The sequence below is a fragment of the Dromiciops gliroides genome, chromosome 5 (assembly GCF_019393635.1).
Source record: "Dromiciops gliroides isolate mDroGli1 chromosome 5, mDroGli1.pri, whole genome shotgun sequence".
Lineage (NCBI taxonomy): Eukaryota > Metazoa > Chordata > Mammalia > Microbiotheria > Microbiotheriidae > Dromiciops > Dromiciops gliroides.
In genome coordinates this window covers 207,622,839-207,640,598 of record NC_057865.1, presented here as the reverse complement: position 1 = coordinate 207,640,598, position 17,760 = coordinate 207,622,839, and the positions used below count along the sequence as shown (strand labels likewise).

Genomic DNA, 17,760 nt, shown 5'->3' with positions numbered 1-17,760 from the left:
AAGTTTCTCAGTCTCACCCAATTCAATCAATTCTAAACCAATCTACAGGTGGGGCCCTGGGTGTCTGCCAAATCGCATTATTGTATCACAGGCTCAGCTCCCTAACATGCATTTTTCAAATGTGGGAAAATGATGTTAAGGACAATTCATAAAATCTCCTGTGAGGAAAATAATCAAGAGGGCCCCAAGTACTACCGGGAACATCAAATCCATCAAATCATGATAAATCTAATGTAGTCACCTGTGTCTATCCTGAGACTGGACTATCTGAATTAAAATAAGTAAAGAGGTCACAAGCCTCTTTCATTCAAAATATCTTGGTACTAAAATTTATAGTAGAACTCATCTCATACTGTTACCCATCCTATATTCCTAGGCCTGCCAACCAAAATCTCCCTTCCTTAGGAACCCCATGAAGAGGATATTACCAAATTTTGGCTGCTTTTAAACATATATATTTTATGAAGGAACTTGATTCCTTTTCCTCAAACTCCTTGTCACCATGATGAAAAAAAAGATAAATTTATCTTCCTTCTGTATCTTTAAAAAAGCAAAACCCCTCCCAATTATTCTACCCCTTGGTCCCCCAAATCTTTTCTAGTCAGAGGAAATTTACCAAAAAAAAGGGACCTAAAAAATTTCTTTGGGTTGGTTGGATCATTTTGATCAGAAAAAGAGTCCTGAGTGATCCTGCATAGAAGATAGAATAAGGAAAGCCAGAAAACGATCAAGGGGAACTTGGTGAAGCAAGTCCCCTTGGAAGACAGCTCCAAGAAATTGCTGAAGTAGGGAACCCTCCCCCTTCTTGTGGGGTAGTGCTGGTTTATCATATATATATTCTGGATGATAGGACAACCAACAAGGGTAATCAGGGGTGTGATAAAGAAGTGTTTGCTTTGAAAAGAAAATTCAGTGAATATTGTGATAAGTTCAATACCAAACCTCATTTGCAGTAAAATGGGCACCCTATCAGAAGTGGACCAGAAGTGACAAGGGGGTGTACAGGGAAGAAGAATGGGTTCTGTAAGTTTATAGCATTTGCAAATTTAACTAACATTACAAACCTATATTCTGAAAAGGTATTAACTGGAGTAAGGGGAAACCTTTTGTCCTTGCATGGAGGAAGAGGGTTGATGTAATAAAATTTCTAGTGAGAGGCAGGGTAAAAAAATATGTGAGATCATGAAATCATAGTATACTGATTTTTCAAAGGGGGATGCTGGCTCAAAGAGTATTTGTTGTACAGAAGAGGGACCAAGTAGTCCCATGCAATGTAGCATCCTGGTCCCCACTTCCAGATTGATGATGAATACAATCCCTAATCTCTTCTCTTCTTATGAGAGCATCATCTTTGTTATTCAATTAGGCAGAGTAAACATGATGTTTCTGATAGGCAACCCAAGTAGGGGCAGGTTCAAATAATGAAACCAGGCAGAGTGATGGAATAGAATGACATCTGTCACTTTCTCTGGTTGGCAAGCTCAGGTAGGATATCCCTGGAGGGAAAAAAATGGCATTTGTTTCTTTCCCCATCAGGCACGATCAGGTAGCTAGCCCTTGTAGGAAGTGCAATGGAGTGGTATCTCTCCTACTCCAATAGGCAATTCAGGTTAGTCCAGAAGACTGGGCAGAGAGAAAGGAATGGAATTTTTTTTTTCCCCCAGGCAGGCAGGCAGGAAAACAGGCTGGTCAGGTCAAGAATCCACAGAGGGATAAGAATTTTTGTGGAAAAAAGAAATGAAAACAAAATAGATGCCCATCTTTTAGGGAATGAATAAACAAATTGTAGCATCTAACTATATTGGATACTAACTATTTCACCACAAAGAAATGATAAAAATGAATTCATAGAAACCTGGTAAGACTCATATAAATTGATACAGATCAAGGAAATTATATATACATTAACTATAGCAATACAAATGAAAATAATAATAAAGCCAAACTAAAGTCTTTCTAATTAAGGTGATCAAGCTTGAGAAAATTTAACTTCTTTGCTCCATTGTAGTTGTTGAATATCATATAACTTCTCATATATGTAGAGTGTGCTGGTTAGTTTTGCTACACTGATTTTTTTAAGATGATATTACATTAGGTACTGAATGTGGAATGGATATATTCAAAATACAAAAGTAAAAGTCATCTTTAAAAAAAAACATGTTAAATTGAATTAATGATCGTCCAGCCTCCATTAAAGACTTCCAGTGACTGAGAGTTCATTACACACAAATAACCCATTCCATTTTTAGAAACTTTTAATCATTTGTATTTTAGAGCCAAAATTCCTAAAAGTTTGTAAATTATATTGCAGTCATTTTTGCATTTTTATGAACTAGCATAGATACTGTTGTTCACATGGCATATTTAAAGTTTTACCCGTGACTTTGTATTTAGGAATGGAAGTTCTAGTTCCTACACAAAGTGTAGATTTTTAAACATTAAGAAGTAGCAAACTTTAAAGTGAATGTTTGATAAGTGTGCCTCACTAAGAAATTAAAGAGATAAAATTTAGGTCTGTCAAATGGTCTTGACTATGTAATTCTTCAAGGTTTCCATGAAATCCTTTTTCCTAAGTTCTCTCATGTTGATCTCATGTTTATCCCTAAGGATGTTCAATATCAACGATCCTGGAAAAGTACATTTAGATGTTTTGTTCTATTTAGAAGTACCTAAACAAAATTGAGTCATCTGAATTTTATTGAAATTTAGGGGAAATTCTTTCAATGTAGACCATTAATATAAGAATTAATGAATATACTTCTCTTTCTGTTTGTTTCTTTGTTAAGCTGGACCTGTGATCTACAGAATATTGACTTATCCTCCAACTCGCCGAGCTTTAATTGTGGGTTGTGGCCTACAAATGTTCCAACAGTTATCAGGCATTAACACCATCATGTATGTATTCATTTCTGGCTTTATAATGGAATCATTGTTGATTTGGAGTTTTTTCAACATTAAAAATCATTTGAAGGAGTTTTTATGAGTAAATTTTATTGACTACTATGAAATTACTGTTATATGCTAACTGCATTGGTTTATTCAGTTAAACTTTATATTAGATATTATTAGATAAGTGTAGTTTAGAGTAAGGTGATTTATTTTGGCTAAAATAATTATTAATTTAATTTACCTTTATCATTTGCTATATTATGTTTTACCCATTACTGTTTTTGACAGGGTATCCCAAAAGTCTTAATTCAATTTTAAGTTTAATTGCTATTAAATGAGATCATATTATTATCAAGCTATAATAAATATCATTGCTTAAAACTAAAGTAAGACTTTGGAGATATCCTGTATTATTGGGCATAACATTGATTGTTACAGAGTAAAAATTGCAGCCCAGAACTTACAGAGGGAATGGGTATACATAGTTAGTCTACTTCTTGGTGTAGTATTTGTGATCTAGCAAAAAGAGAGAGAGAGAAAGAGAGAGAGAGAGTGAGCAGCGTGTGTGTGTGTATGCATGTGTGTGTGTGTCATCTTACCACATGATGGCTTTGTGACCATACCTTATAAATAGATTCAATTTGTGGTGCAGAGAAAATAATAGAGGCCACAAACCTGGGTTCTAATTCTGACTGCCACTTTATACTAACTTTATAGCTCTAACTAGACAACTTCTCTGAGTCTTTTTAAAATTCAATGTTATTTCATTTTCAGCTCCAAATTCTTTCCCTTTCATCTCTCCTTCCTACCCTTTGAGAAAGTATGCAAAACAAAACTTCTTACAAATAAAGTCAAGCAAAACATATTCTTCTGTCAGTCATGTCCAGGAGAAAAAAAAAAAACTTCATTCTGTACTCTGAATCCCATACTTCTCTATCTAAAGGTAGATAGCATTTCTAAGAAAAAATATGTTTCCAATTATTAAATAATTTTAATAAACAAATAATAAATGGCTTTATTTATGCAAAGAATGTTTTATAATTGTGTTCATAAAATTCATGTGTGGATCTTCTCCAATAAACTCCCAAGTATTTTATACTGTCCATAGTTATTTTATGACATGGAATTTCTCTTTCTTCCTGCTTGATTTTGTTGGTAATATATATAAGCTCTGATGATTTATTTAGATTTATTTTATACCCTGAAACTTTGGCTGAAGTTGTTAATTATTTAAATTAGTTTTTTAGTTTATTTTTAGGTTTCTCAGTGTAAACTATCCCTCTGCAAAAAGTGATAATTAATTTTCTTTTGTCTTTGCATATTCCTTCAATTTCCCTTTAATGTCTTATTGCTATCACTAGCATTTCTAGCACTCTGTTGAATAATAATGGCAGTAATGGCTATTCTTGCTTTATCCCTGATCTTACTGAAAGACTTCTAGCTTATACCTGTTATAGGTTTGTTTAAAGAGATTATCAATTTTTAAAAAGCTAATTTATTCTTATACTTCCAGTTTTGCTTTGTTTTGTTTTATTTTTTTTTTAACAGGAATTCCTGTATCTTGTCAACAGGTTTTTCTACATATGTTGGTATAGTCTTAGGTCATTGTATTGCTGATTCATGCACAACAATAGTGCTGTTACTGTATACAATGTTCTCCTTATTCTGCTCACTGAACTTTGCATCAATTCATGTAAGTTTTTCCTGTTTTTTTAAATTCTTCATCTCATCATTCTTACAACACAATATTATTCCATTACAATCATACCTAATGTACTTGTTTTCCACAACTCTTCCAAAACTTATACTTTTTTTGGTTTACTTTGTCTATTTGATGGTGTACAATAGGACCTCATAGTTGCTTTGGTCTGTATTTATCGAATTATTAATGATTTGGAGCATTTTTCATGTAGTTATTGGTAATTTGTATTTCTTCCTTTGAAAATTGTTTATATCCTTTGACCATTTATCTATTTGAATTGCTTTCTTTTAGCCATTCCCCAATTGAGGGGCATCCTTTTAATTTCCAATTCTTATGTACCACAAAAAGATATGCTATAAATATTTTGTGCAAATAGGTCTTTTTCTCCTTTTTTGGATATTAACCTAGCAGTGGTATTGATGGATCAAAGGGTTTGCACAGTTTTATACCCCTTTGGGCATAATTCCAAATTGCTCTCCAGAATGGTTGTATCAGTTCACAATTCCACCAACAGTGGATTAGCATCCCAGTTTTCCCACATTCCCTCCAAAATTCAACATTTTCCTTTTTTGTTTTATTAGCCACTTTGATAGGTGTGAAGTGGCGCCTCAGAGTTGTTTAACTTGCATTTCTGTAATCAATAGCGATTTAGAGCATTTTTTCACATGAGTATAAATAGCTTTGATTCTTTGTCTGAAAACTGCCTGTTCATATCCTTTGACCATTTAGTGATTAGGGAATGACTTGTATTTTATAAACTTGACATATTTCTCTATATATTTGAGAAATGAGGACTTTATCAGAGATACTTGTTTAAAAAATTCCGGTTTCTCTGATTTTTTTATAATTGGGTTGCATTGGTTTTGTTTGTGCAAAAGCTTTTTAATTTTATATAATCAAAATTATCTATTTAACATTTTGTAATGTTCTATATCTTCTTTGGTCCTAAATTCTTCCCTTATCTTTCCATCTCACAGGTAAACTATTCCATGCTCTCCTAATTTGCTTATGTTATCACCCTTTATGTATGAATTATGTACTCATTTTGACCTTATTTTATTATATTGTGCAAGATGTTGGTCTTTAACCTAGTTTCTGCCATACAATTTTTTCAGTTTCCCCAGGGGTTTTTGTCAAATAGTGAGTTTTTTTTCCAAAAGCTTGATCTTTGGGTTTATCATATGCTAGATTACTATTACCATCATCATTTACTATAGTGTAATTTGTACCTATTCTATACCACTGATCTAGTACTATATTGTTTTTATAATTACCCCTTAATAATACAGTTTGAGATCTGGTATGGCTAGATCACCTGTCTTTCACATTTTTTTTTTCATTGATTCCCTTGATACCCTTGAGCCTTTGTTCTTCCAGAGGAATTTTGTTATAATTTTTTTTCTATATAAAATAATTTTTGATAGTTGATTGTTATGGCACTAAATAAATAGATTAATTTAGGTAATATTGTCATTTTTATTATATTGACTCAGCCTACCCCTGAGCAATTAATATTTTCCAGTTGTTTAGATCTGATTTTATGTGTGTAAGAAGTGTTTTATAGTTGTGGTTCATTTAGTTACTGGGTTTGGTCTTGGCAGGCAGCTATTTTAATGGAATTTCTCTTTCTATCTGTTGCTGGTGGACTTTGTCGGTCATATGTAGAAATGCTGATGATTTGTGTAGGTTTACTTTGTATCCTGCAACTTGATAAAGTTGTTATTAATTTTAAGTAATTTTTTTAGTTTATTCTCTAGGATTTTCTAAGTATAACATCGGTATCATCTGCAAAGAGTGTTAGGTTTCCAGAATTTTATTCACTTCCTTACTTTTTTCTTGTTTATTTTTTGGTTAGATTTATCCAGTTCTGAGAGGGGAAGGTTAAGGTCCTCCACTAGTATTGTTTTATTATCTATTTCCTCCTGTAACTCATTCAACTTCTTCAAAATTTAGATGTTATATCATTCAGTGCATATATGTTGAAGTATGACTTCATTGTCTAGTGTACCTTTCAGCTAGATATAGTTTCCTTCTTTATCTCTTCTAATTAAATCTATTTTTACTTTTACTCTGCTTGAAATCATGATTCCTACCCCTCCTTCCTTTACTTCAGCTGCAACATAATAGATTCTACTCCAGCCCCTTACCTTTACCTTGTGTGTATCTCTCTACTTCGGATGTGTCTCTTGTAAACAACAAATTGTAGGATTTTGGTTTTTAATCCATTCTGCTTCTGCCTCTGTTAATAGGTGAGTTCATCCCATTCACATTTATAGTTATTATGACTATGAATTCCCTCCATGCTATTTTTTGCTTTGTTATCTCTCCCTTACCTCCCATCCTTTCCCTTCTCACAAGTCTTTTACTTTTGATCACCACCTTCCCCAATATACCCTGCCTTTTATCAGTTCCCCCTTCCTCTTCTATTATCCCCATCTCTTTTTTACTTTCTTATAGGTAAGATAGATTTCTGTATCCACTTGAATGTGTATGTTATTCCCTCTTTGAGCCAATTTTGATGAGAGTAAAGTTTAAACTTTGCCTGCCACCCTCCCCATATTTCCCTCCATTATAATAGCTTTTTTTCTCTTTTTTGTGGGATAATTTGATCTCTTCCCCATCTTATACCAGTGCAGTTTCTTTCTCAGCCCTTTATTTTCTTTTTTGGGGAATATCATCCCATCATTGTCACTATATATCCATACCCTCTGTCTACATATACTGTAAGGGCCAATTTAGTATGGCAGAGCTAATTGGGTAGCTTGCCTTAATATTGAAGAAAAGAAACAGCCTCTTTCAAAAATAACACAGGTTTATTAATGGGAATAAGTTTAAAACAGATCTGAAATCACACAAGTGAGATTAATGGGACTGTAAACAATGTCTAAACCTCTGGGGTAAAAAGAAAACCCCAGGGAACCCGAATCTGCCTCCAGCCCCGCTAGCTCAAAAACAAAAACTAAAAACTAGCCTAAAAAACAAAAACTCTCTTAACCACATTCCACAATCTGTAGCTCTAGTCTCTTCTGTTTTGGTCCCAAAGGTCAAACACCTGCAGCTCCTCTAAAATGTCGTTCTTCTTCCCCGTTTACCTCAGAATCCTCCCTAACTCACTTTTTCTTCTAACCCCTCTACCACCAACCCTTAACTGAATCTTAAACTGTATCTTAACCATCCTCCCCTGCCGAAAGGGGGAGGACCAATCTTAGCCCTGCTGTGTCTCCATTCACTCAGCACACTCACATGGTCTGTCCCCAATATAATCTTGCCAGACCCACATGGGCATGGGAAAGCTATTCAAGGAAGGCTTTAGAAACAATGTTTCAATAAATGTTCCCTGTGGTCAGAGCTCCTCTTGTTTTGTTCAATTATCTCTCAAAAACAAAACATCTATCTTTTCTTTTCGTTCTTTTTTTTTTTTTGTGAGGCAATTGGTGTTACAGGGTCACACAGCTAGTAAAGTGTTAAGTGTCTGAGGCCGGATTTGAACTCAGTACTCCTGACTCCAGGGCCCGGTGCTCTATCCACTGTGCCATCTAGCGGTCCCTAACATCTATCTTTTCTTAGGATTTTCTTTTAGTCTGACCATAATAAAGCAAAGATACTATTATGAAAACCCCAAATCACAATTAATTCCTTACAATACTCTCTTTTTTTTTTTTTTTTTTTTTGTCGGGGCAATGGGGGTTAAGTGACTTGCCCAGAGTCACACAGCTAGTAAGTGTTAAGTGTCTGAGGCTGGATTTGAACTCCGGTACTCCTGAATCCAGGGCCAGCGCTTTAACCACTGCGCCATCTAGCTGCCCCCACAATACTCTCTTAAATATATGCTCTTAAAAATAATAAAGTTGTTTAGAGTTACATATATTATCTTGCCATATAGAAATATAAACAGTTTAACCTTACTGAATTTCTTACAGTTTTTCTTTCTTGTTTCTTTTTTACCTTTTTATGTTTCCCTTGAGTTCTGTATTTGGAAGTCATATTTTTATTCAGCTCTGTTCTTTTAGTCAGAAATGCTTGAAAATGCTCTATTTTGTTTAAATGTCCAATTTTTCCCCTGAAAGATTATACTCAGTTTTGCTGGGTAGGTGATTCTTGGTTGTAAACCTAACTCCTTTGCCTTCCAGTATATTATATTCCAAGCCCTCCAGTTCTTTAATATGGAAGCTGCCAAATCTTGTGTAAGATTTGTGGATTGTAACTCCGTAATATTTTAATTGTTTCTTTTGGACTGCTTGCAATACTTCCTGATCTATGAGATCTGGAATTTGGCCATGATGTTCCTGGGGAGTTTTCATTTTGGGAACTCTTTCAGATGTGAATTCTTTTCCAGTTCTATTTTGCCCTCTGGTTCTATATATCAGGGCAGTTTTCTTTGATAATTTCTTGAAAGACATTGTCCAGACTTTTTATTTTAATCATGATTTCAGGTAGTCCAGTAATTCTGATATTATCTCTTCTGCATCTATTTCTAGTCTGTTTTTTCAAATAAGATATTTTCACATTTTCTTATATTTTTTTAGTTTTTTATTTTTGTTTTTATCATATCTTGATGTCTATAGATCGTTAGTTTCCTTTTATTCAATTCTAATTTCTAAAGAATTCTTTTCTTCAGTGATTTTTTTTGTACTACTTTTTCCATTTGGCTAATTCTGTGTTTTAGGAAATTATTCTTCCTCAGTAAATTTTTGTATTTCTTGTCCCATGCTTTTGATTCTTTTTTTTTTTCATGATTCTCGTGCATTACTTTTATTTATTTTCCAAATTTTCGTCATTTCTAGTTTGCTTTTTTGAATCCTTTTTAAGCTCTTGCAGGAATTCTTTTTTTTTTTAACTTTTTTTTTTTTTTATGGCAGGGCAGTGGGGGTTAAGTGACTTGTCCAGGGTCACACAACTACTAAGTGTCAAGTGTCTGAGGCCGGATTTGAACTCAGGTACTCCTGAATCCAGGGGTGGTGCTTTATCCACTGCACCACCTAGCTCCCCCCAGGATTTTCTTTTTGTCCTGAGAACAAATTATATTTTTCTTTGAAGCTTTACCTATAGCTATTGTCCTCCTCTAAGTTTACACCTGATCCTCCCTATCACCATAGTAACTTTCTATCGTCAAGCTTTTTTCATTATTTTTTGCTCATTATATGCATTTTTGGGGTAACTTGGTGTTTTTATGTGACAGCTGGGGCTCTAGTATTGTACTATCCCCAAATTTTGTGCTGGCTTCTGGGTCTTACTTCTGGCTTTCACTGAGCTTCAGGGCTTAGCTTCTTGCTTTCTCTGTAGAGTAATTTTCAATTCTGGCTTATACTAGGGGGGTGGATCCTATCTGTTGGCCTCCCCTAGGTATGAGGTTTAGCTTCTGCCTGCTCCAGGGGTGTAGCCTTGAGTCTTTTTGGTTCTGCCCTGGTCTTGGGATCTTGTTGCTGGTCTGCCCCAGGAGTGGTGCTCTGCTACTGGGTTTGTTATATTAACAATACCTCTCAGCTAGCAGGCCCTGGAGGAATAATTTTTGTTGCAAATCTCCCCAAAGTTGGGGCCCTTTGTTGTTCAGTTGCTATGGAAATAGAGGTCTGTCAGCTGGTAGGCCCAAGGGGCAAGATCTCACTGTTGGGCCAGCTTCCAGGACAGGGGCCTCACTACTGGTCAGCAGTGGGGTCAAGGCTGCCTTAATGGTCTGTGTTGGAAGTGCGTTCTTAGGGGTGGGGCCTTGATATGATGCCCAAATTGCTCACTTGCCTAAGGAGGCTTAGGTTGCAAGAGGGTAGGGCCTCACTGGTGGATTGCCCCATGGCTTAGAGCCCTATTGTAGACCCACTGTTGTGAAGCTGGATGCTGTTGCTGCTCTTGAGCTTTGGTCCCCTCCTACCCAAGTAAGATAGAACTTTCTTGCTGGGCTGGTAAGCTGCTTCCCTGCTCCTGCACAATTCCAAGACAGTTTCTAGTTGTTTGGGGGGGTTCTTTCCCTCATTCCACCATCTTGAAACCAGAAGACTGAGTATGAATATTTTTTTTTTTGGCAGGACAACAGGGGTTAAGTGACTTTGCCCAGGGGCACACAGCTAGTACGTGTCAAATGTCTGAGGCCAGATTTGAACTCAGGTATTTCTGAATCCAGGGCCAATGCTTTATCCACTGTGTCACCTAGCTGCCCCTGAGTATGAATATTTCTAATGAAAGTTTTCTTTCCCTTTTTTATCATTGTTCAGTTGAAGTGAGCAAGAGGTTGATAACAATGTCTCACAAATAAATTTTTGTATTCCTTTATCCTTATGCTTTCTAAGTCTCTTAACAAAAATGTGGTGTCTTGTCAAAATATTTTTCCTTGTCTATTGAGTTTGAAGAAATGTGAAATACCTCATTGGAAAGACAACTGACCTGAAAAACAGATCCAGGAGAGACAATTTGAGAATTATTGGACTACCTGAAAGCCATGATCAGAAAAAGAGTCTAGACAAACCATATTCCAGGAAATTATTAGGGATAACTGCCCTGATATTATGAATCAGAGGATAAAAATCTCATTGAAAGAATCCACCAGCACCTCCTGAAAGAGAAGCCCAAAAGGGAAAACTCCAAGGAATATTTGTAGCAAAATTCCAGAATTATCAGGTGAAGGAGAAAATTCTCCAAGCAATCAGAAAGAAACAACTTAAATATCATGGAGCCACAGTCAGCATTGCTCAGGACCTGGCAGCTTCGCCAGGCTTGGAATATGATATCCGGAAGGCAAAGGAGCTTGGGATTGCCACCAAGAATCTATTACCCAGCAAAAACTAAAACTAAAACTTTCAGAGGAAGATGGACATTCATTGAAATAGGGGATTTTCAAGGTTTCCTGATGAAAAGACCAGAACTGAATAGAAAATCGATCTTAACATATAAGACTCAAAGGAAGTTTAAAAAGGTAAACAGGGGGCAGCTATGTGGCACAGTGGATAAAGCACTGGCCCTGGATTCAGGAGGACCTGAGTTCAAATCCGACCTGAGACACTTGACACTTACTAGCTGTGTGACCCTGGGTAAGTCACTTAACCCTAATTGCCCCACCAAAAACAAAAATAAAACAAAAAAGGTAAATGGGGGGGGGTGGGAAGTTACTCAATAAGGTTAAACTGTTTACATCCCTACTCAGGAAAATAATACGATGTAAGATAAATTGGAGAGAACAGAGAGAAGGCACTAATATAAAGGGAGGATGGTAAAGCCTTATAGGAAGTTAGATTTAACCTGGGAGGGCTAAGGAAGGAAGGAAGCCAAGAGATGGAGATGAAGAGGGGAGACCTGCAGGCATGGGAGACAGAAAGTGAAAGGGCTCAGAATCAAGACATGATCATCATGTGCAAGAACCAGCAAGGAGGGCAGCATCCCTGGGCCACAGAGTATATGAAGGGGCAACCAACCACCAGGCATAACGTGATGAGGGCCTGTCAGAAGAGAGAAGGAAGGGAGTATTGGGAAGGTAGAAATGACAGGACTTGACCACTGATTAGAGTTTAAGTTTTAAACATGTTGAGTTTAAGAAATCTGTAATGATAAGGTTATAATAACTTTAATTTGTTAATGAATTTCATACTAATATATTTTATCACACTTGATCTTAATAATAAACCTATAAGTATAATTACTATATCGAGTTTTACGATGAGGTTAACTGAGATCTTAACAGGGTAATAATAATAATAAAAGCTAAGATTTATATAGTGCTTACTATATGCTCCGGCTAAGTGCTTTACAATTATTATATCATGTGATTCTCACAACAACCCTATTATTATCCCCATTTTACAGATGAAGAAATTGAGGTAAACAGAGCCTATAAGTGACTTACCTAGAGTCACACAGCTAAAAAATGTCTGAGGCTGAATTTGAACTCAGGACTTCCTGACTGTGGGCCCAACACTCTATCTACTATGCCACCCACCCGCCCCAAGATTCTATAGCTAGTAAGTGTCAGAGGTGGGATTTAGATCCTATTTTTTCTAGTTCTAAAACCTGACATATTTTTCCATGAGCTCATGACATTGATTTCATCATTGTGTATTAAATCAGATCAAAGCCATTAGTGCTAAAGGAGAGGTAGGAGGAAGGATAGAATCCATCACCTCTTCAAATTTAGATTTCTTCTTTTTTAGACACAAAGGCCACACTCAAACCCTTTTAAATTTGGTAATATATTTGCTAGAATGTGTGCTTCATTTTCATAGAGGCTGTTTAAGAAGCTAGAATCAGCAAGACTTGCAACTGATTGGATACAAGAGTGAGAAAGTGAAGAGTCCAGGATAACACCTAGGTTGCAAGCCTGGGTGACTGGAAGAACGAGGGTTCCCTTATAAAAATTAGGAAGAGGGAAGATATTGAGGGAAAAGATAAAAAGTTAGTTTGAGGCATGTTGAATTTTAGATGTTTGTGAAACTGCCAGTTTTGAAATGTATAATAGGCAGTTAGAGATGTGAAGACTGGAGGTTGGAAGAGAGATTAGGCATGGATAAGCAGATCTGAGAGTATCTGAGAGTATAGAGACAATCATTAAAACCATCTTACCTTTAACTAAGGCTGAAGAGCCGTTTAATGAATTGTATACTAAATGTCATTTTTTAAAAGTAAGGCTGGGTTTTTTCTGTTTCTGTTTTTTGTTTTTTTTGCAGGGCAGTGGGGGGTTAAGTAACTTGTCCAGGGTCATACAGCTAGTAAGTGTCAAGTTTTCTGAGTCCAGATTTGAACTCAGGTCCTTCTCAATCCAGGTCTGGTGCTCTATCCACTGCACCACCTAGCTGCCCCCAAGTAAGGCTGTCTTTTGCAGGGAGTATTTTCCTTGTCAAAAAGCAGACACCCTGAAATATATTTATGGTAATATAGTATTAATAAATTGTAATGTAAAGTTTAATATAAACTGTAATATAAATATAGTGACAGAAATTTTTGACAATGAATAGGAATGTAAGAAGAAGAGAATTAGAAGTTAAGAATCATCAGTATTTATAAGACAATGTCCAGTAGATACTGAATCTGGGGATATAAATACTCTGTCCATTAGGAAGTTGCCAGGATAATTCAATAAGTTCTATCATAGCATTGGTTTAAATATCCCCAATTGTACATACTATATAATTTTCGTAGGTAGGCTGTTTAAAAAAATCTCCTTAGGACTATGCCCAAATGGCTATGGGACTGTTCATACCCTTTGACCCAGTGGTACCACTGCTAGGTCTGTATCCCAGAGACCACAGAAAAGGGAAAAGGACCCACATTTGTAGTGGCAAAGAATTAGAAATCAAGGCAATGCCCATCAATAGGGAATGGCTAAACAAGTTGTGGTATATGAATGTAATGGAATACTATTGTGCTGTAAGAAACGATGAGCAGGAGTTCAGAGAACCTGGAGGGACTTACATGAACTGATGCTAACTGAGAGGAGCAGAACCAGGAGAACATTGTACACAGTGACAGCAACATTGTGTGATGAACAATGAGGATAGACTTGGCTCTTCTCAGCAGTGCAACAATCCTAAACAATTTCAAAGAACTTGTGATAGAAAGTGTTCTCAACATCCAGAAAAAAGAACTGTGAATTATGAATGCAGATTGAATCATACTGTTTCTACTTTGGACTGTTTTTTTTTTCCTTCTTGTTTGAGGTTTATCCTTTGTGCTCTGATTCTTCTTTCACAAGATGACTAATGTAGAAATATGTTTGATGTGATTGTACATATACAACCTATATCAGACAGCTTTTCTGTCGTGGGGAGGAGGGAGGGAAGGGAGGGGGGAAGAAAAGAAAAATTTGGAACTAAAAATCCAGTGAAAACAAATGTTGAAAACTATCCTTATATGTAATATGTAACTGGAAAATAATAACATTAAATTAAAAAAAAATTTTACTCTTATGGGGTATTTACAATTAATACTTTCCATTTTTATGGAATGTAATTTATTTCTAGATTATGCCTAGATGGTCCTTAGATTAATATATATCTCACTTTGGGGGTTCTATAGCCTCTATCAATTTTTTCTCTGATAGAAATAGTAGATACTGTCCCTCTTCCCCAAACCCCACATTGACAGTGCCAGACTCAGGTTGGTACCCTGTTACTGTAGGTTTGCGTTGGAACAATATGATACACCCATAGATCATTCAATAGTTAACAAAAGGACATTTACTTAACTATAGCACTTGAGAGAAATAAAAACAGAATGCAATTATCTCAACTAAAACAGAATGCTGTTGTCTCAACCAGAGACAAAAGGATGTAATCTCCAGGGCAAGAAGGGCATGGGGGGCCTCAAGGCCAATAGTCTGGTTGTCAAAGGTTATGTGCCCATTCTTCCCCATCTCCATTTGGCAATGCATCTGGTTAGCTGATCTTTTGTACTGTGTGGTCTTTTTACCTAATTTACAATCTCCCTCAGGAAGAGGAAAAGGTGCCATTCCACTGTACTCCTGCTGCTTTGGTCACGGAAATCATCATTAGGCTGGTCTCCTGCCTTGGGGGGAAAAGAGTGACACCATTGCTTCTGATACAAGTCTTCACTACTTCACCTGAAACTATCTGGGCTCTGAAATGACTCCAGCCTAAGGCCAAAATCGATGGGCATTGAAAATATATCTAAATACTTTCCTTAACAGCTAAAAAACTCCCACTGGTCATACCCTCTGAATCCCTGGCTGTTATCATTCAACCTCATTCATTCCTGTCCCCCACAGCCTCCCTAGTATATTATGGGGAAATTGTTAGGAATTCCTCTTTAAATGAATTACACTCTTTTGCACACATATCCAATTAGAATAAAATAATAGTTTATTTAAGTGCTAAGGAAAGGAAACCAAGAGAAGAAGTCCTTGGACTTCTTGTGACGAAAAGGCATGGCACAGAGGCGTGGCTCTCTGAGATACCTTTCTCCTCAAGCAGGAGACAGGCAGATACTTTTATAGAGAACTGATGCTTGCTCTGATGGATGGGGGTGATCATCTGACTGGGGAAAGTTCCCTTACTGGGGGAGGACTATCCCCCAGTGGTGGGGAAGTCTGGGTGAGGGGGCAGCTCCAGATCTCTCAAACCATCTCTCTCCCCATCACACCACAAAGGCAGCAGGCCACATCTAATCTTATCTCCTCAAGAAGTGGGGGAAATTAGAATGAAGGATGGTGGTCCTGGAGCTAGCTCAGTCCAGATCAGGTGCCACTTATCTCTTTAGATGTGTCTGTCCTTTGGATTAGTTTCTCAAGGAGAAGATTTCTTTGATTTACCCCAGAAAACTTCTGAGGTACCCAGGACCAATAACACTCCCATTCCTCTAAATCTCACCCCTTCACCTCATCCCACCCCAAAGATACCCACAATGTATTTTTCAGAATGCCTGCTCCATAGGCATCTAACTTACTTTCATCTTAAATATTTTCCTCTCCTTTTCTTTTCATCTTTTGGCTCCCATTGAGACCTGGCTCCCTCTTGATAACATAGCCTCCCTGGCTGTTCTTTGCACTTACATTCATTCTTTCCTCCTGACTCACTGGTCAAAGTAGAGGAGCTGAAATACTCCTTGCTCCCTACTGCTACATCTAGTTTTCTCCCTCTATCACCATCACTTAGTACCCTCTCTTTTTTTTTTGGACTCACTCAGTCTTATAGCTACCATTCAATCAAAATTCTGGTAGCTGTTGTCTACATATTTGCAGATACTTCCCTTTTTTCCTTAATGAATTCAGTTTCTGGCTCACAGTCCAGTGCCTGGCTTAATCTTCTCTTTGACTCCTGTCCTCCTACTAGGGGACATCAACATCAACAAACATATTAGTACTCCCTCGAACTCACTAATTTCCCAGTTCCTTTATCTTACTCATATCACATGTTCTACTCCTCCACCCCCATCACACATGAACAAGATGTAATTTGATGGCCTGTTCCCTAGATTATGTCCTTGATCTAACCATCACCCACTAATGTACAACTTCTGTGTTCATGAACTCTGAAGTTCACTCATCTGATCACAATCTATTGTCATTCCACCTCTCCCTTTGCCTTTCAGCCCCAAACCTGTTCTTTGTCAATACCACATCTTTCAATTCTTTGCTCCCACAGTTCTCTCCCAAGCTATCACCCTTGAAAGAGTCACCGTCTTCTCTTTTCTTCATCTTGACTTCTTGGGGAATCAGTTCAACTCTATACTGTCCTTATTTTTTGAGTCCCTTGCCCCTTTTATATATCAATCATCAAACCCTGACAAATTGCCTCAGCCTTAGATCCCTCCTACCATTTACTACTTCACTCCTATATATGTGCTGCTGAATAAAGATGGAGAAAATCATGAAAATGTCCTGATTGGGTCCACTACAAATTTGTTTATTCAACTGGAACCTCACTGCTGCCAGGCAATTCTTTTATACCACCACAATTAACTCACCAGTTAAGGTGGTATACTGGGCTTGGAATCAGGAAAACTCATGTTTTTTAGCTTTAAATCCAGTCTTAGACCAACTGTGTGACCCTGGGCAAGTCACTTAACCCTTTTTGCCTCAGTTCCTTCATCTGTAAAATGAGCTGGAGAAGGAAATGGCAAACCACTTTAGTATCTTTGCCAACCAAAGTTGGTTAAGTTCAATCAAAACTGCTCTCTCCAAAGTTAATAACACTCTTTTGATAGATAAATCTAATGACCTGTTGTCAGTCTTGCATGCTTGTTGACCTTTCCTGAAACCTTTGTTGCCTGTCACAAGTTTCTCCCCATTCCAATCTATCCTTCACTCAGCTGGGAAAGCAATCTGTCTAAAAGATAGGTTTGACCATGTCACCATCCATACTCAGTAAACTCTAGTTGCTCCCTGCCACCTCCAGAATAAATGATGAAATCCTCTATTTGGCATTCAAATCCCCTCATACCTCTGCATTCATCTTGGAAAATAATAGTTAACATTTATATAGCACTACTGTGTCCCAGACACTGCCCTTTAAGCACTTTCCAATTATTATTTTATTTGATCCTCACAACAATCCTGGGCAGATAGGTGCTATTATTATCTCCATTTTACAGATGAGGAAACTGAGGTGGAGCAGAGATTAAGTGAGTTGTCCAAGAGTCACAAAACTAGTAAGTGCCTGAGGCTAGATTTGAACTGTCTTCCTAACTCTAGTTTTAGCAATCCATCCATTGTGCCACCTGCCAGGCCTAGGTGA

At 37.0% G+C, this 17,760-nt stretch overlaps 1 protein-coding gene across 1 annotated transcript in view; it reads left to right on the top strand.

Moving 5' to 3' along the window:
• Positions 1–17,760, top strand: part of SLC2A13 (solute carrier family 2 member 13) — a 141,711-nt gene that overhangs the window by 65,316 nt on the left and 58,635 nt on the right. Inside the window, 1 exon segment of the mRNA XM_043968651.1 lies at positions 2,787–2,895. Coding sequence (XP_043824586.1) covers positions 2,787–2,895 — 109 coding nt within the window.